Below are 20,207 nucleotides of genomic sequence, written 5' to 3'. Positions count from 1 at the left end.
ACTCCATGTACTGTGACGGAAAGCGAGGACACACACACAAATCCCGACTGAATGTGAGATAGGGGAGAAGTGGGCGGGGCTTCCAGGCAGTCGCGGTTAATATTGGAGAGTTCAAAACAACTGCGCAAATGATTCCAGATTTATATGTTGAGTGGCTCATGTCCTGTTTTATGTGTTGAGTGGCTCATTTCCTGTTTTATAAGAAAAAACATTGTCTTTGGGTGTCTTTTTGAGCGATAACTCATACTAGTGTTCTCGAATCTTAAACTGCCGAGCTCCTACGCAAAACACGTAAGAGGTTGGCAGGTCTGGTAATAAAATCGTCAAATTAAATTGTTACATTGCACAAGCTTACTATATACTGTAATTCACTGAACATGTGCAATTTATGCATAAGCGATTTCCCTAAATTTGTATTTTCACAGGAACAGACCTCATACTTTAGAATACACTTTGTTCAAAGTAAATGAGGAATTTCACTTTTAACAGGAGGACATCTGATGTGTTGTCAAATGGGTGTTTAGTTCTGTAGCTAGCTTGCATGGGCAGATCTCACTACCCTGGTGCTCCCAGTGAAACCATGGCAACTGCTGAAAAAAAAAAAAAAACAACTAAAGATAAGACCGCCTACTTGGGACAAACATAGAGTGATTTGAGCGATGCACGGCGAAAAATCGCTGCTGATGTGAACGCAGCATGAGAATGACACATTACTTCTGTATTTAAAATTGTACTTCGGGTAAATGACTAGAATGAAAATAATTCTCTGTGGGTTATATTATATTATATTACATAATTACATATAATATTTATATATAATATATAGTATTTATTTTATAGTATGTAATATCATGCAGATATTCTGTAAAAGTATTTCAATTTTTTTTAATCATCTATCAGTCATGTAGTAAAGCCACAGAACAGAACTTGTTGAAACTAGAATTATAAAAATTCTCAGTTATAATCTTATAATCTAGAATTATTTTCATTATATTTTTATTCAAACATAGCCCCGCCCCCTTTCTTCTTGCATTGACTCCAATGAGTCCATTTCCGAACTGACGCCTGGAGCCTGCATTTTTCTTCCAATTGTTTTGATGTTGAAAAAATATTGCAAACTGTAATAGACGTGTTTGTCTTTCAGCGTGAATATCTCTCCTGCTTACAAAGACAAATGTCAGCTTGATTGAGAGTGTAGAATCTGCACTTTCAACAGTTTCTGAGCTGCAAGCCAGAAATAATTCATATGAAATGACACCGCGTGTCTTGTGATTGCCCGTGACTTCTAAGGATTGAAATCCTGTTCTTCTGGTGAACATGTAACATTATTTTAAATATAATATCCTCTTCATATTGTAATAAACTGTAGTAATGATCGTGTAATAAACATTCATCATGCCTCGTTAAGGTATTACTATACAGTGGATCTGTCAAGAGATTTATCACACACACTGTATACAGACGCTAAGCACACTTTCAGATGAATGTATTTTTAATGGAGCACATAGATTGCTGGGTGGTCTTTTCATCAAAAACACACACACACACACACACGCACGCACATACACACGCACACAGATGCAGGAGCCGATCTGATGTAAATATTTGAAGCGCTGGTAATTTCACTGCAGTCTTGCCTCTCTCCGATCGGTTCGGACCGCTCCAGGGGAAGATTACGCTAACACACTCGCTGTAAATCTGCTCCACCTCCAGCGGCTCACCATCTGAGCCGAGCTCGGTGATTTACGACCCGCTCGCTTCAGGGAGCTCTGAGGAACTCGCACATGACTGATGAGCTGCAGGAGGGTCTTATTACGGGGTGAGCGATACGATACGGCAAAGAAACACCGCGATACTTTAAAACAACTTTACCAGACACAATATGTATCATGATATTTAGTTTTTCAAGAATTTAATGTCGAAACAAATGGACAAGAGGCCAAAAAAAAACAGCCTTCAATGTCCAATCTGGAGGTTTAAAAGCACTCATGATACTTGTGATAAGTACAGAAGTGTAAAAAAAACAGTTTTGATCCAACATTTATAAACAATTCTACACAATATGACGTGTGCACTGGTCAGCTTTCTGAAACCTGAGAACCAACACAAGTCAGAAATTAAAACATGTAAACATAAATGCAGCACACACACACACACACACACACACACACACACACTTCCTCAACAACATGAACATTAACAGCAGGACATTGTCTTCCAGGAAATATCGATCATTTGGCAGAGATTTGACAACTCAACAAATCCTAATTTTTAGATTTGCTGCTATGCCGCTAAACCAGAAGTCATGTCCCCTTGAACATTGTGTCCTTTAAGGTTGCGTCTGACAGACGGACAGCAAAACTTGAGCAGATGTTAAGAACACGCTCACAGATGTGGCCAAAGTCAACGACTGTACATCAACAGTGATGTAAGCACTACATAATATACAGTAAAAGTCACATAAAATAATTCACAATTATTTTCTTCCTTAATTCCTTAAGGTCTTAAACTTTTTTTGCAGCCAAGGACAACTTTAAGTGTAAAAAATTACAAGGAGTAGATCGAATAGAATCCAACTAAACTGCAAAAAAATGACGCATTAGCAAGTGTAAATATCTCAAATATAGTCAAATTGATCTATTATTATAAGATTACAATAAATGAAATATAAGATTATTAAACAAATTTCTAGAAATTTCTTGTTATATTGGTAGATAATTTTGCTAATTTTAAACATTTGTTTCTAAAAAGAAGCAAAATGATCTGCCAATAGAAAATCATTTCAAGCTCAATAATATTGAAACTCAATAATATTTATAACAGCATTAATAATAGTTGGTTTGCATCACTGTAAGTCCACTTTGAGAACCATCTCTTTAGTGCGATGCTAGTGAAGAACCATTATTAGTTCCTTAAAGAACCTTTCAGTTCAGGATTCTTTACCATTTTGCTGCAATAATCTTAAGAATCATTTTCCACCTCAGATTCTTCCCAATGCTAACTTTTTTGGTTATTTAAGTTGAAAAAGGTATTTATTTCAGAAAGTTGAAGGTCTATAAATCTGAAGGTTCTGTAGGAACCCTGGTTCTCAAACTGGGGTCTGTGACGTCTATCCAGTGGGTCTGTGACTGTATTGCTTTTAGAAGATCACATGAAGGTGCTAAAGATAATCACCAACTACTATCAATGCTGTTCATGGCTATTATGTAATTATTGGAGATGTAAGCCTGTTTTACTGGTCACTTGAAAGGAAACGGTTTCATTTCATTGTTAAAATTATAACCAGGATGTGATGTTAGTATGAAACGCAGTGTTCCACATGTACGTCTGGTGAGCGGAAAGTTCAGGAAGCTGTAATGGGTCGAATAAATGAACATCATGGTACAAATTTGCTCCGTTTTTCTTGGCATTAAATCTATACTGTGGTCATAAGGGAGTTTTACTCTTGAAGGCTGCAGCCAGTTTAAGAAGCATTGCTTTAGGAAACCAAAAAAATGGTTCTTATATGGTGTCAGTCTAAAGAACTTTTTCTATGAGTCTCCATCTGTATGTTAAAGATGCTAATATCATTTCAGTCATAATAAGATGAGATGAAATGAGTTACTTCAACACTAAAGACTTGTTGTAAAACTTGACAGGAAGTAGCATGTGCGATAGCTTGGGTTTGTCAGCTCTGGGCGTGTATGTGTGTATTTCAGGATTGTTTGATCATGATGCTCCAACACACCACCTGACTGTGTGTCTGGTACCTCTCATTGGCGTATAAAACTCTTGTCTTAAATGCTCCCAACTATGATGAACTTGTACATGAAAATAGTTGGTTTGAAGGTTCACGGCTGCTGGAGATTCAATTTGACACACACTAAGGTTGAGAATATGGATGAAGGCACACACATTTTCACTTTTTACTTCAGTTCACAAGATCACAAACTTTTGACCAAAGATTTGCCTGTAAAAACTTAAGAAACGTAAGAACTTAAGCCCATTCTGAGGTGGACAGGCTGCAACAGCAGAAGAGCAGGAATCTGAGGCTATCATGGGCACAGGCTCACCCAGACTGAACATTTAAAGATTAGGGGGAAAAAAATCACCTGGTCTTTTTCCAGTCTTCAACTGTCTGGTTTCAGTGAGTTTATGACCATGATAGCCTCAGATTCTTGTTCTTGGCTAACAGGAGTGGAACGTGACGTGGCACCATCAGCCATGCCATGGTTAAAGTCACAGAGATCAGAGGAAATGGCCAGATTGGTTTGAGCTGCCAGGAAGGATATAGTAACTCATATAATCACTCTTTACGAATGTGGTGAGCAGAAAAGCATCTCAGCATGCACAAAACATCAAACTTTGAGGTGGATGGGCTACAGCAGCAGAAGACTACTCCTGTCAGCCAAGAACAGGAATCTGAGCCTATCATGGGCACAAGCTCACCCTTCACCTGTCTAGTTTCAGGGAGTTTATGACCATGATAGCCTCAGATTCTTGCTCTTGGCTGACAGGAGTTGAACGTGATGTGGCACCAATAACCATGCCATGGTTAAAGTCACAGAGATCACTTTTTTCCCCCATTCTGATGTTTGATGTGAAAATTAACTGAAGCTCTTGACCTATATCTGCATGGTTTTATGCATTGTTCTGCTCCCAAATGATTGGCTGAATGGATAAATGCATAAATGAGCAAGCATACAGGCGTTCCTATTAAAGAGGACAGTGAGTGTATTTATGCTGTAATAGTTCAAAAGCATTTCCAGTTAACAGTGTGCTTCTCTCTGAACGCTGCCATGTTTGTATGACATCAGACACGAGCTCACGGATGGCCGCGATTGGTCAGCGTCTCTTTGATTGGCAGGTGAGAGAGCAGGACCAATTGTGCTTGATTAGGATTGTGATCTCCTGATGATACATCAAACACTTTAGAACCACCCAGGAACACATATCTTCACCTTTTTAAAAACTTTCTGTCCCAGTTTATTAGTTGGAACTCCAACTAATCGGATGTTGGATATTCATCTTTCTCAATAACATGACAAGCTGCATTTTTCAAGAGAGAGAGAGAGAAAAAAAGAGAGGCTGGTGAGGGATCGACTGTTTATAGCTGCTATAAAATAAGTGAGAACAGGAACTAACCTGTTTCACGGACATTCCACAACATTAAAGAAACTATAAATGGATAAATACTATGATGTGTTTTTCTTTAATAAGTAAACAATGGTAATCATTGGCAAACTGCTGTGGTATAAGATGGAAATAAACCACTTCAGGACATGCTGTTATAGAAAAATAATCAACTTCAAGGTGGTAACAGTAACTCTGCTTTGTCATACTACCCCTTTGTTGATTATTTTCCTATAACAGCACACACCCGAGTCGTCGTTATGTTAGTGGTCTGTTCTGGCCTGATTTAGATACAAATCCAGTTTTGGTCTGGATTAAAGTTTGTAAGATGGGAAGAACTCTGAGAACTTGGGCTGGAGTTTTGCTCAGGCGTGGGTGTAGGAGGTCAGGAGTATTAGGGTGGAGACGGGGAGGTGGTAATGTGCACAAAAAATGTGGGACCAAAAAATAGTTAGAAAGGGGGTGGAGTTTCCAAGTTTGGTGTTTCTCTTACCAGCTGCTATTTCAAACTCCACACAACATTTAAACTCCATCTTTGGTTGATGTAGAAAAAAAACGTGTGGTCATGTACAAGGAATCAAACTTAAATAGACAAAAAATGGACATATATGTCCATTTTCTGGGCAATTAGTTCAATTACCCAAGTTAGTTCAGAGCCTGTTGGGCCGAAATGGAGATCTCTGATCAGTTGGAAGTCATGAACGTGAACTGATGATACGAATCTGGTGTGTTAGAGTGGAAGAAGCCCTGAAATGTGCCAGAAATGTGATGGACAAACCTGCAATACAGAACCACCAGACATGAAAGAGACAAAAAAAAAGAGAGTCAAGCTCCTTACCTTCCAAGCAGCATGTCCTCCACAGGCCCGAGTGGGTCATGACCTCCTCGTTCTTCTTGCTGGTCTCATTCTCGTTGGATGTCTTGATCTTGCAGACGCCGCGCGAGTACAGCCAGTAGTCTGTGCCCACGGCGATGGTCATGAGGCTGAACGCGGCAAACGCGCCCACCGTGCTCAGCAGCATCTGCACGCCGCGGTCAAACGTGCCCATGTTGCTGCATTGCACGACGGGGGGACCCCCTTTCCTCTTCACGTACAGGAAATAAATATTGGAGAACGGAGGGGAGCGGAACGAATGGAAAAAACGGGACAGGTTGGAGCGGAAGGAGGGGGAAGGAGGCGGACGCGCTGGGAACCTTATGGTTGCGTTTGTACGATTACTGATTAGGGAAGAAATTTGGAAAAGCCTCTTCGGCTGGTGCTGTGCTTCTTTCTCCTGCTCCTTTTCTGCAATAAGACCAGCTAAAGAAGCAGCTTAGTTAAGTGTGTCCCTTTAATCAAACACGATATACACGTACTAATCTATCAGCAAAACTGCTTATAGGGCCTTTAATGGCATGATGATGATCTGAGAGCCGCATGTGACAAGCGCACTGCCTAATACGTCTATATGTGTGTTAAATCCTTTTTGCAGGTTCTGAGCTCGTCTCGTTCTCTATGATGTGTTAAAGGTGTTAAATACAGCACTCCGGAGGAATGCAAGGATGAAATGCTGGCGTGAAATGGGGGTGGAGCAGGGATGCTTCAGTACCACAGGGATGCTTTGCCCTCAGTGTTTCTATATCGATATATGCAATGTATCACAAGTGTGGAGCTAAAGAGCAGCAAAATTGTCTAACACACACACACACACACACACACACACACCTTGCTCTTCAATAAGCTATAACTAAGAACCCTGTTTGAATGAGGAGATAGAAAGCATGAAGAAAGGGATGGCAGATGCAGGAGAAACTGGTGGATGATTTGAAATGAATCCAGAAGAGGACTAAATGTCAGTGGTGTGCAGATGTGCCGGTGACATCCGTGTCACAAATTAGAAAAGGGAGCAAATGCACGAGGGAGGAAACCAACCAATCAAAATCAATCAATCAATCAATCAATCAGCAGACAGATGAAAGGGGAAATAAAATAAAATAAACTCAAAGGAAGACCCGGCTGATATCCTCTTTCTTTTCTTCCTAAAATTTTGATCCCTAGTTTCCATAGGTGGCTCCTAACGCTGCGAAAATGTCCTCCGAAAACGAGAACGGCATCCGCGTGCGGCATCGCGCGACATGAACGGAGAGAGAGATAGAGAGAGAGATGGAGAGAGAGAGAGGGAGACAGCGCGCGAAAGAGAGATGCACGGTGGGTGGAAGGATGGATTGATGTCAGGATGTAAGAGATGGATGGAAAGATAGGAGGTTCGGTGGCGCGCGCCTGCCCGCCCGGTAAGCTACCGGTCTTACCGCCGATTTTTCCCCTCTCGCGCGGTTACATCCAAATCCGCGACGCCCGCTGATGGACGGACACGAGGCGACCGGCTCGCGCGGCTCCTCTGCGCCATGTACCGAGAAAAAGAAAAGGGGGAGGAGGAAAAAAAAAAAAAAAAAGAGAAAGAGTCCTGTGATGAAAAACAAAACGCGACGTGTTGCGGAAAGCAAGAAGAGGAACCGGAGCGCAGAGGAGGCGGGAGCAGACCGGAGACCGGCCCTCCGTTCCCATTGGCGCGCGCCACTCCTGCATGCTCATACACTTAGCGCGCGCACTACAGTAATAACCAGCACTAGATAGTCATCATCATAATAATAATAATAGTAATAAAAGAACAAGCTCATAAATCAGTAAACATTACACAACAAATACAAGATTATATTTTTTCACCCAAACAATACCACAGTGTTCATTTAACACTTTACATTATTTTCATGCAAACAGGTGAGCGGTTCGAATGAACATCCCGCAAGCCTTATTCGGACCGGATGAGTTTCTCATAAGTAGGCAGGGTAATGTAAATATCACCCCAGTATCTCTGGGATTTCTGAATGCATCATTTTACTCATTGATTTACAGACACGTGGAAAGATTACGCCATTTTTACCTTCCATATAATAAAGTTTGGGTCAATAATAGGGGGCGGAGCTAAGTTCAGACAGCCAATTCTCGGGAACTGTAAGTCTGATTGGTCTGACATTTGGTGTACTGCATAGTTCTGCTAATCTCTAAAGGAGCTGATGATTTATTCAAGTTAATAATGACTGGGTTATATCAAAGACATAGCCACTCTCTGCCAATCAGCTTTCAGCAGACATTTCACATGATTAGCATCCCATAACAAGATGCTAATCATGTGAATCACATGATGAGCTACCATCACAAAAGTTGATAAATAAGTTTATCTGTGGTTTTATTTATTATTTTATATAACTTGACAAGAACTGGTCACTGGAAGCGATAATTGTGAAGAGTGCTTGGACCCCGCAGATCGCTGCTATGTTTTATTCCATTCTTGCTGGTTATTGGCTAGCTAATGTTAGCTATCTAGCCATGAATTAGCCATTTGCTATCCCACAAAACCAAAGCTTTCATTTAGCAATGCCAGATCTTATAGGAACAACTAACTTTGGGCAATAGCTGGCTAATTTAATAAAATGAGTGTAAACAATACACAACAGATCGAGGTTCACTAGTTTTCCACCAGGTAATCAGTCAACACTGCGGGATATTTCTCTGTTCCCTTTAGCAAGTTACACACTTTCATATTTAATAAACTGGGTACATTCTTAAATGGCTATTTATTCATTGTTTTAAAATGGAAATTGCATCAAATGACAATATTTCTGGGCAGTTTGTGTCTCTGAAGTCTCCATGTTGACTTGATTTAGTTTTCTAAAGAGCTCTGCAACAAATTTCAATTACTACTACTATTACTACGACATCTCATAATGCAACGCTTTATTGTTAAATAAAGCTAAAAAACTTGTGAAGAAAGCAACAGCTGCAACGTAAACACTGCAGTAATACTCAGAGGTATTTTTCATGTAAATGTTTCCCAGCCAACCCAAAAAAATCTACCTTAGTTGATTTATTGTCTATGTGAGGACGTTAATGCTAACCAACAACAATTAGCCACAGCTACATAGCTGTTTGGTCTGCTATGATTTCATGCTAGTATTTTAGTACTTTACGCTTTTCCCTGCAGTTTCTTTGCATTAATTTAGCTTTAACCACCAAAATTTAAACATTTTTGGCCACAGTAACGAAAATATTTCGGCTAAAATGAAGCAATTTGAGGTCACTTTCAGGAAACTGGCTAACTTTTTGCTAACAAAAGACAAGTGTGGAGGCGTCCATGTTTTTTTTTCCCACGTTGGAGCTGGACATACAAGATTTCCCACAAGTGGAACGCATGCTGTAGACTATACTGCATGCTTCTATACTGCACATGTACGCTATACTGTGTGTGTGTGTGTGTGTGTGTGTGTGTGTGTGTGTGTGCGTGTGTGTGGGTGTGTTTGTGCATTTGTTGCTGCCAGGTTCCTATTCACCATGGGAGCTTGTGTTTGCCTGCTTGTCCCTGCATGCTAATCCGGTCTCCATTAGCTGTGTGACAATCACTGCAATGAACAATGAGCAAACAGCACTGCTAGCTTTGGCCATGTTCTGTGTGTGTGTGCGTGTGTGTGTGTGTGTGTGTGTGTGAGTAAAATCCTCTGTGAATCAACACAGAATGGATTTACTGGGAGTTAATGAGTGGGCATACAGTATTAGTGAAGTTTAGTTTGAGAGACTTCAGTGTGGTCTTTGTCACCAATACACCAAACAGATTATATCACAGTGTGTTATTATAGATCCTATTAGCACTGCTAACCAGATTAGCAGTGCAAAAAAAACCTTGTGAAGTCAATGCAAACAGCGAGGCGCCTTTCTTAATTATTTTACTTAAAAAAAATTTCTTCCAAAATGAAATGTATACAATGATTTTGGCTGATGTAATCAATCAATGAAGACATGTTTGGTGTCTGAACTTTCTCTAATTTTCCGTCAGGCTAATGTAGCTAACCAGTTTAGCATGATGCACCAAATGCCGTGTGCTTAATCGGCTTTGTGGAGTTGTTTTCTGTGTCTCAGACAGACTTGCTGATGTATTATTGAACTCTATACTCGTGGCTCCATCTTCATACCTAATCACTTTCTTCCTCAGCACAGAGTTTGGTGTTGGTCTCATAACTTCGCACCTGTAAAGGATGGAATTACTATCCATGTGATACCGACAGCTCCCCTGATTTGATTCTGTGATGTAAGAGCATGTTCCTTCTCCACCTTCTCCACCATTCTTGTCTGCTTCAGGGTACTCATCTATTCTCCACCAGTCTCGCTCTCTGTATGTGTTTGTGTGTGTGTCTCTGGCCTGTCCTCAGCCCTGACTGCTTGGCCAGGAAAGAACACCACTAAAGGAGAATCAATATATTTTCAATTTGCAGCAATGACTCGCTCCCTTGCATTCTAATCACAGCCTCGGCTCTGTCCCACACTCACCGCTGGAAAGAGAGACTCTGTGACTGCTGCCATGTGGACCACCATGTAGCCCTTTTCCACAAGCAAGGTACTAGGGCCTAATATGCAGCTGTTCCTTTTAATCGGTTCTGTTGCAGCCCCCAAAAAAACAAATGAACAGAGTTTCTAAGTACGTGTGTGACACCGAGCTGTGATTTCAGTGACTGCAACAAAGCAACATTTGGCTCAGATGATTCATTGGACCAGTCCTATGGCATGTGTGGTCCGACATTTCTTCAGTTCCCCGCTCACAACTTTATTTCCTACCTGCAATTAGTTCCTGTTTACTGTTTGTTGGACAAAAATGGAAGAACAACTTATAAACGTGAATTCATCTTATCCTGTCATATCCAGCATATAGAGATATTATGCAGAAAAATAAAGTTTGGAAGGAAGTAGCTACTATTGTTTCTCAAAAAAAAAAAAAAAAAAAAAAAAAAAAAACACTGGACAAGGCCACGCCCACAAGCATCAACAGTAGTAGTTGTGACACACCCACAAGAGACAAAGTACAAGCGACATGAGTGACTTGTCACTTGCTAGTGTGAAAGTAGGGTTAAAAGTAAACAACTAAGTGAATAATTGAAATAATTAAGTGAATGAGTGTGTGACTATGTCCAGATCGTATTCCCGCCTCATACCCAGTGTTCCCGGGGTCCACCCTGACCCTGACCAGGATAAAGCACTTACTGAAGATGAATGAATATCATAGAAGTTGTATCTATGTACATTTACATTTTTTACATTTAAAGCATTTGATAGATCCAAACACTATCCAGAGCAATTCACAAACATGTTTAAAGACATCGATTTAGTGCTCATTTATAGAACAACTGCAGTGAATTTCATGAAAAATGTAATACAAAAACATGCCCTTAAACAGAATTATTTCTTATTTTGATCATTTCTGACTTTAAACAAATGTAATGTTAAATTAGGGTTACTAGTCTAGATCCAAGTGACTTATTGCTATGTCTGTTTACCTTAATGTGCATTAAAAATGCATCAAATCCTCATCTACTCAAACACTACAACTGGTTAAGGTTATGTTTTAGGGTGCCAAGCACCAAAAAATCTGTATTTGTCTTCCTGAAGGAGTATTTGTACTCCAGTTTGTTCCTTGTGTTGTTGTCTTATATATACACTTCTGTTTACCTTGTTTACAACGTATATGAATTAAGTATCAAAGTTTTAATCCCTCATCCTTCCTGTGCTCTGTGGTATTTTAATGATTTTGAATGGATTTAATAATATCTACTGCCCTCTTCTGGACAAACAGAAACATCACCTGTGCCTCCTCTGTCCATATTTCACCCAGTCTCCTCACATTACACTGGTTACTTATCCGATATGGAAACTGTATTCAGTACAAAGTCCTAAAAAAAGTTAATTGTTTTTCCTCTGCATTACTTACCAGAAATTTTAATCTCCTTAGATGTTCCTCCATGGCTGGTAGTTCATAAGCAAATACATTAACGCTCCATAATTAACCATATTTACAGTATTAGTACACTTTATGAACTTTAACATTAATACACAATTAATATAGTTAACAGTAATGTTAACAGGTTCTCAAACTGGTGTGAAGCACAGGCAGGAGCTTCAAGATTTTTTTTATTTATTTGGTTACAGTGGAGGAAATCACAACCCATGATTATCAAAGTTATTATAGAAAAGAAAGAAAGAAAGAAAGAAAGAAGGAAGGAAGGAAGGAAGGAAGGAAAGAAAGAAAGATGCATGCAGAGGAGGTCAGTGGAGTTTCTTTTAAGAGTAAGAGTAAGATATTCCTTTATTTGACTCTCTGTCTCTGTGTGTGTTCAGTTTAACACTATTCAGTCATTCAGTCAGTCGTAGCGCCTAAAGCAGATTATTTAGTAACTACAGTTAAACAAATAGAAACAGTGTATAATGCCCTTAAAAGTATATAATACTTAGTATAGTATAGTATAATGTGGCTGCTTTGATGATTGATGTTTAGACATTAATATTCTTTTGCTGATTTGCTCTGTCCCTGTCTTGCCTCTAACTCGCTCAGGTCCTCGGTCTAGTTATGTCCAGCTGAAGCTTAAATATGACTTTGCTGTCCCTCTCTGTTGTCCCTCTCTGTATATGTTTTAACTGCTTGTGTATTTTTATACCCATTACCTGACCTGTGGAAATCAGTATCCAATGTGATTTTGCATGTGCAAATGATTATATTAATACACAATGAAATTCCTGGATACTGAGGGTCATTAAACAATATATATTTTAGTTTATGTTATTGAGTGGAAATACTATTGAAAAAGAAGTGCTTGTAGCTTACATGAAAAATGTTTATTTTATTACATGAAATGTTTCATGTTATTTCATGTTTGCCCTCAGATAGATAGATAGATAGATAGATAGATACATACATACATACATACATACATAGACAGACAGACAGACAAACAGAAAGATGAACAGATGGACAGACAGACAAGCAGATAGATAGATAGATAGATAGATAGATAGATAGATAGATAGAAAGAAATATGGACAGATGGACAGATAGATAGATAGATACATAGATACATAGATACATACAGATAGATAGATAGATAGATAGATAGATAGACAGATAGACAAGCAGATAGACAGACAGACAGACAGGCAGACAGATAGATAGATAGATAGATAGATAGATAATAAACCTGCTTGAGGGGATAAGAGATACTTTACACTTTCATTAGTTCACTGAGTGAGAAAGGTGATGATGATGATGATGATGTCTTGCTGAGCCTCTTCATCAGACCTCCTAAACCCAGTGTGTTATATCACAATCTGACCAGCAGGTGGCACTATAGACACAAGCCTCCTTACCGGCTTCGTCTCAATTTCTCCTTTGTCCTTTGTGGAGTGCACTAACTTCCCAAACTTAAATCAGCTGGCTCCATTTCGGTCACGACCTGGTTTATTAGGATGCAGATTCAGGCCAAAATGATTGGTTTACAACTTAATTAATGAAATCATATATGAAAAATTAGGCTATTAATTATTAATGTAATAATAATGTAATTATTAATGTAATAGTGTAATAATAACCTAATAATAATAATAATAATAATAATGTCATTATTAACACTTTGCATCTCAGTTCTCTCAGTATGAACCTTTTGCTCTGTTGCTTTTCAGTAAGAATTGTACACACTTACACTGTGTGTGTGTGTGCGTGTGTGTGTGTGTGTGCGTGTGTGTGTGAGTGACCATAATGACGCCTTCTGTGTTGGTCTGTAAAAAGTGTTGATTTTCAGTCAGAGATTTCCGGTCACTTACATACATTTCAAATAATATTAAAAATAAAGTTGTCTAATATTAGATTTGATTCAGGTCACTACTATATTGCTAACATTAAGAACTGAATTAGCGGACACACACAAACACGCACACACACATACACACACATGCACACACACACACACATACACACATATACACAAAAGATAATATAGCCGAAGAAAAGTATTAAAATAATGAACTATGCAAATGTACAAAACTGTAGCGTATATAAACACGGAGTATAGATTATGATGCTTATCCTCCAAAGAGTTGTTCAAGAAAAAGTGCATGCAGCTTCTCCCCCAGCAGAGAGGGCTGGATGTGCTGAAGACACTTGAAAAATCAAATAAGATGATTCTCACTGTGCTTCCTGTCAGCTCCAGGTGAATACAAGCTCTGTGCAACAGGTAGATCACAGCATCCTCCACCTCCATCTGCGAGCGGAAGGAGAACAGCAGGGGTCCAGTGCTGTGCACACGTGTGTCCTGAGACGTGTCCTGAGGCGTGTCCTGAGACGTGTCCTGAGGCGTGTCCTGAGACGTGTCCTGACTTGTGTCCTGAGGTGTGTCCTGACTTGTGTCCTGAGGTGTGTCCTGAGGCGTGTCCTGAGACGTGTCCTGAGTCGTGTCCTGAGGCGTGTCCTGAGACGTGTCCTGACTTGTGTCCTGAGGCGTGTCCTGAGACGTGTCCTGACCTGTGCCCTGAGGCGTGTCCTGAGACGTGTCCTGAGGCGTGTCCTGAGGCGTGTCCTGACTTGTGTCCCGAGGCGTGTCCTGAGGCGTGTCCTGACTTGTGTCCTGTGGCGTGTCCTGAAGCGTGTCCTGAGGCGTGTCCTAAGATGTGTCCTGAGGCGTGTCCTGACTTGTGTCCTGAGGAGTGTCCTGAGGCGTGTCCTGACTTGTGTCCTGAGGCGTGTCCTGACTTGTGTCCTGACTTGTGTCTTGAGGCGTGTCCTGAGGCGTGTCCTGAGGAGTGTCCTGAGGCGTGTCCTGACTTGTGTCCTGAGGCGTGTCCTGAGGAGTGTCCTGAGGCGTGTCCTGAGGCGTGTCCTGAGGTGTGTCCTGAGGCATGTCCTGAGATGTGTTCTGAGGCGTGTCCTGAGGCATGTCCTGAGATGTGTTCTGAGGCGTGTCCTGAGGCGTGTCCTGAGATGTGTTCTGAGGCGTGTCCTGAGGCGTGTCCTGAGATGTGTTCTGAGGCGTGTCCTGAGGCGTGTCCTGAGGCGTGTCCTGAGGCGTGTCCTGAGATGTGTTCTGAGGCGTGTCCTGAGACGTGTCCTGACTTGTGTCCTGAGGCGTGTCCTGAGACGTGTCCTGAGGAGTGTCCTGAGGCGTGTCCTGACTTGTGTCCTGAGGCGTGTCCTGAGGTGTGTCCTGAGGAGTGTCCTGAGACGTGTCCTGAGACGTGTCCTGAGACGTGTCCTGAGGCGTGTCCTGACTTGTGTCCTGAGGCGTGTCCTGAGGCATGTCCTGAGGTGAGCTAAGACAAGCCTTATGAGGGACTTCATCAAGTGTGATGTCAGGTCTGTAGTCATTCTGTATATTCACACGAGCTCTGATTTCTGTCATTTCTGGAAGAAATAAGTAAAATACGTAAGTAGTAAACGTAAAAGTAGTAAATAATAATAATAATAATAATATTAATAATAATAATGAATTCAGTTTAAAGAAGACAGACAGACAGACAGACAGACAGATAGAGAGATAGATAGACAGATAGATAGATAGATAGATAGATAGATAGATAGATAGATAGATAGATAGTGTTTTACAGTAGTGGAAAACTTCTTCAAATATTAGATGAGGGGAAAAACAGAGTTTACAGTTTCCTGCGCTGCGCATGTGGTCACATGGAGAGAACACACACACACACACTCACACACACACACACGCACACACACACACCCCTCGCGCCCCTGTGCTCGGGAAGCGCGCGTGCGGAGCGGCCGGTCAGTGAGTGTGAGTGGTGAAACCATGCGCTCTCTCGCGCTGTGTCTGTCGCTCGCGCTCCTGTGCGCTTTTCTCCGCTGCACCGCCTCCGAGTTCTCCTCCTCCTCCAAATCCGACCTGGAGTACGAGTTCGGGGATTACCGGGGCAAATGGTGCATCGACGATCACGGCTTCGTGTATAACATCGGCGAGGTTTATTACCCGGGGCGCGCCGCGTGCCCGTGCACCTGCACGGAGGACGGACCGGTGTGCGTGCGGCCCAAGTGCCCGCGCATACACCCGCGCTGCACGCGCATCAAGTACAAGTCCTGCTGTCCGGTGTGTGAGGCCATCAGCAAGGTGTGTGTGTACGGAGGCAAAACATACCGGCTGTTCGAGGAGTTCAGGGTGAGCGCCATTCAGCAGCAGCATTCAGAAACAATCATTAAAATTATACAACATCTAAAAAAATAAACAACATTAAAATTATACAACATTAAAAATTATACAACATTAAAAATTATACAACATTAAAATTTATACAACATTAAATTATACAACACTGAAAAAAATACAACATTAAAAATTATACAGCATTAAATTATACAACATTAAAAACATATACAACATCTTTTAAGAACTTTATTTCTTTTATAGTAATTTTTAATAAATTAATATATTTTTTGATGTTATACAATTAAGAGATTAAAAATCACAAGAGTAACTGTTGTAGTGAGTGTGTGATGATTTAGGCATGCAGTTAACACAATGCTAAACTGGCAGAGCCTGGATAATGTTAGCTGATCAACTCCATTGGACAGAAATGGAACAGTGTGTACATGTCAATTCAACTGTTTAGTGAAAGTGTTTCTTGCCCATGTGTGTGTGTGTGTGTGTGTGTGTGTGTGTGGAGTAGATATCTCGGTGTGAGCGGTGTCGCTGTGAGGCCAGTGGTGAAGTGTACTGCAGTATATCGGACTGTCCGGCTCTGCACTGTGTAAACCCTGTATACGAACCCAAGCACTGCTGCCCTGTGTGTAAGAGCGGTGAGAAATACACACACACACACCCGCATACACACATACGCATACATGCGCACATGTACGCACACAAACACATGCATGCACACATACACACGCATGCACACATGCACGTGCATACAAACACACACCCACCCATTAATAATCCTGATGTAGCAAGCTGCATTAAAGGAAGTCATTTGAGGTCAGTCACTTGTCTGTCTCTCAGTCTGTCTCTCAGTCACTCAGTCTGTCTCTCAGTCACTCAGTCTGTCTCTGTTTCACAGTCTTTCTGTCTGTCTGTTTGTCTGTCTGTTTTGCTGTCTGCCTTTCTGTCTCTGGGTTCCCTCTCTGTCTTTCTGTTTATCAGTCTGTCTCAATGTCTTTCTTTCTGTCTTGGTTTCTCTGTCTCTCTCTATCTGTCTCTATTTCTCTGTCAGTCCAGCAGTTTGTCTGTCTTTCTGTCTGTCTTTCTCTCTGTTAGTCTGCCTGTCTCTCTGTGAGCCTGTGTATCTGTCTGTCTGTCTTCTGTGAGCCTTTGTATCTTTCTCTCTGTCCATTTGTCTCTCTGTCCTTCTGTCTCTCTGTGAGTCTGTGTATCTGTCTGTCTGTCTCTCTGCGAGCCTGTGTATCTTTCTCTTTGTCCATCTGTCTCTCTGTCCATCTGTCTCTGTCTATCTGTCTCTCTGTGAGCCTGTGTATCTGTCTGTCTGTCCGTCTGCCTCTCTGTAAGCCTGTGTATCTGTCTGTCTCTCTACCCGTCTGTCTCTCTTTGAGCTTGTGTACCTGTCTCTCTATCCATCTGTCTCTCTGTCCGTCTGTCTCTCTGTCAGCCTCCTCTTTCTCTGTCACCTTCCTCTGTGACTCTCTCTTGTCATTCGGGACTCATTGATGTGTTCGGCGCTGTGATTGTTGTTTACACGCTGAATGTCGCAGTGGAAAAACGGTGATGCAACGTTGCCGTTCAATGAACCGCTCACTAGCAGCCTTCCTCTCCGGAAATAGAAACTGGAGCACGGCCTGCTGGGAGAGCAGAGGGCCGACGGGGCAGCAGCGATGACAACAGAAGGCACGAGAGGAACAGATTGTGTGTGTGTGTGTGTGTGTGTGTGTGTGTTTTTACAGTGAACTCTGATAAGTGAAATCAGAACTGCTCGCCTTTTCTCCAGGCTCTTCACATTTATACCACAGCGTGCTGCAGAATTCTGGATTCTGATTGGTCAGAAGCTGTTGATTGATTTTCTAGAACAGCAGTTCTGACTGTAGTGCAGCTGCAAATCACAGGTTTATATTAATGCACTCATTCTGATACATTATCCTTTCTATAGTAACAACTTATACAGGGACTTGTACAGTGGACACTCCAAATAAATGGATTTAAAAACATTTTTAATCATTGACGTGGCGAAATTTTCTCTAAGAAGACATTTGTTTAACATTTCTGGAAGGAGTCTCCAGTGTCAGTGCTTTTGCTCTGCATCTCTCGATTATAAGTAGCAGCCTTCGATGACATAGCAGCAGAGAAATGCAGATTTCTACACTTTATAAACAGATGTGTGTCTAACTGTGCATTTATAAATGCATCATCCTCAGTTACAGTAAACTCTGGTACACATATTTTGGCTGAATGCTCCAGATGTCTGCTGGGGAGCAGCACATTTTGTCGTCCTTTTCATTTAACAGCATGTTCGTGTCTGTTCCTCGAAGGTCCAAACTGCTTTGCGGGGAATCGCATCATTCCGGCTGGAGAGCGAGTGGAGGTGGACGAATGGACTGTCTGTTTCTGTACCTACAAAGACGGAACCTGGCAAACGCACCCTCACGCCACGTGTGAACAGCGCCAGCAGCCAGACGAAGACGTGTTCAAGCAGATGGAGGAGCAGGAGATGGAGAGAGAGAGGGAGAGAGAGAGGCAGAGAGAGAGAGAGCGCTTGCCCAGGTTGGATGCTATCCCATGATGGCTTGAGAATCCACAGCCTGAAGAAACACAACCTGCGCAGTACTGAGTGCCAGTGCTGACCTCTTCCACCCCCTCCAGACCCAAGACATCCAGGCTAAAACACTTCACTCACTGCATTCTGGGATACGTCTTACATTTACACTCCCAGGAAACATGGTGTGACATGCTAAAAATGTTTTCATGAATCCAAACATCCAGAAAAGTTGAAATAAAATATGTCATAAAAGTCAGATGAATGCCAGATGAACCCACTGATCAGATTCATGTGAGACATGTCCAAGTGTGTGACCTAATATACTCTTCACTCGCTAGTTAGCTTTCACTCGCTAGTTAGCTTTCACTCACTAGGTCTGTCAGACTCGAAGTGACTGCTCAAGTGACTGGTGTAGGTGAAGATTAGCCCCGCCCACTTTACAATTAAAAGGTTAGCAACTATAGTGAAGAACATGTGGACACTGGAAAGTCGTTGTACTGTGTGAGAGAGAAACGTATCCTACATTACGAAAAGCCCCTTACATTTGATAAATTGGAAGTTCATTTACTAAAAAGTATAAATAAAAATAACACTTTATTACTCAACCTTTTGACCTTTTCTCTGTCTCATAGACCCAGAACAACAGTACATATAGCTAGCTAACTTTATTGAATAGTCAAACTGTATGAAGTTTATTAAATTGCTTTTAATATGGATCTAATATTGGAAAAGTCATTCCTTTTTTTTTTTTTTTTTAGCTTCAGACCGCTGGCAAATCCTGTGCTAGTCTAATATTTGTAGAAGTCTTGAGTAAAATGTTCACTACAGACTCTTGTAGTGCAGGTCACCTCTACCTCAGAAAAAAATCATAGCTATTTTAGTTTAATTTGATCTAATGCGAAATCGAGTGAAGAGAGTCTCCATGCTCCTTCTTACACCTGAAAAGTGCTGTCTTCTTCGCAGGGACTGACAGGGGATAAATTTGTATGTTGTAAATATTTTGACGTTTTGTCCTCACAGATTAAACACTGTAACATCAGCGGAATCATAAAATTCATAGTAAGGTCCCCACTCAGCTGAAAAGAGACGAACCTACTGTCTAACTTCACTATTTATCTTCTTATCTTCTTCTCCAGCATAAATGTAATTTTATGTATGATTCTACTGGACAAAGATTTAATTAGTCATTTTTAATTTAGCTAAAACATGTCAAGGAAATAGTGAAAATGACTGAATACTAACCAACAATGGCCAACAATGAATGACAGAATAGTCATTGATTAATAAGGTGTTATTAGTATAACCTTACTCATTGCAAATTAATACTCTTTATTATTAGCAATGTTAGCATTCAGGGTCAATCTAGTGACTCAGAAGTATAGTACAGCAGAAGTATAAATTAAAATGAATAACATCTTGTAGTTTGCAATTCCACAACAGTGAAGTGGTTCTATCTAGAGCTTCAAATATATGAAATTCAAATTCATATTCATAGCTTTCAAGCTCCATAGTTTTAAGAATAAAGATGAAAATATAC

The 20,207-nt window shown here is 41.0% G+C and overlaps 2 protein-coding genes across 2 annotated transcripts in view; one reads left to right on the top strand and one right to left on the bottom strand.

The window, feature by feature from the left end:
• LOC113528048 (voltage-dependent calcium channel gamma-2 subunit) overlaps positions 1–6,417 on the bottom strand; it is a 57,868-nt gene extending 51,451 nt beyond the window's left edge. Inside the window, exon 1 of the mRNA XM_026916304.3 lies at positions 5,951–6,417. Within this exon, the coding sequence (XP_026772105.1) occupies positions 5,951–6,161 (211 nt within the window). The 5' untranslated portion in view covers positions 6,162–6,417. The remainder of the gene's footprint in view (positions 1–5,950) is intronic.
• A 9,116-nt stretch (positions 6,418–15,533) lies between these two features.
• On the top strand, positions 15,534–19,275 carry si:dkey-283b1.7 (von Willebrand factor C domain-containing protein 2-like). Its single transcript, XM_026916303.3, has 3 exons — positions 15,534–16,125; positions 16,634–16,763; positions 18,444–19,275. Exons 1-3 carry the CDS (start codon positions 15,589–15,591, stop codon positions 18,692–18,694), a joined length of 918 nt encoding a protein of 305 aa, XP_026772104.3. The 5' UTR covers positions 15,534–15,588; the 3' UTR covers positions 18,695–19,275.
• The last annotated feature ends 932 nt before the right edge of the window (positions 19,276–20,207 follow it).

The sequence above is a fragment of the Pangasianodon hypophthalmus genome, chromosome 13 (genome assembly GCF_027358585.1).
Source record: "Pangasianodon hypophthalmus isolate fPanHyp1 chromosome 13, fPanHyp1.pri, whole genome shotgun sequence".
In the NCBI taxonomy this organism is placed as follows: domain Eukaryota; kingdom Metazoa; phylum Chordata; class Actinopteri; order Siluriformes; family Pangasiidae; genus Pangasianodon; species Pangasianodon hypophthalmus.
This window is presented reverse-complemented; position numbering and strand designations above follow the sequence as displayed.

Excerpts from the sequence above, each read along its gene's own strand:
- si:dkey-283b1.7 (XM_026916303.3), top strand. The coding sequence starts at position 15,589 with ATGAGGGGAAAAACAGAGTTTACAGTTTCCTGCGCTGCGCATGTGGTC. Across the intron at positions 16,126-16,633 it reads GGCTGTTCGAGGAGTTCAGG|ATATCTCGGTGTGAGCGGTG; the intron begins GTGAGCGCCATT and ends TGTGTGGAGTAG. Across the intron at positions 16,764-18,443 it reads CTGCCCTGTGTGTAAGAGCG|GTCCAAACTGCTTTGCGGGG; the intron begins GTGAGAAATACA and ends TGTTCCTCGAAG.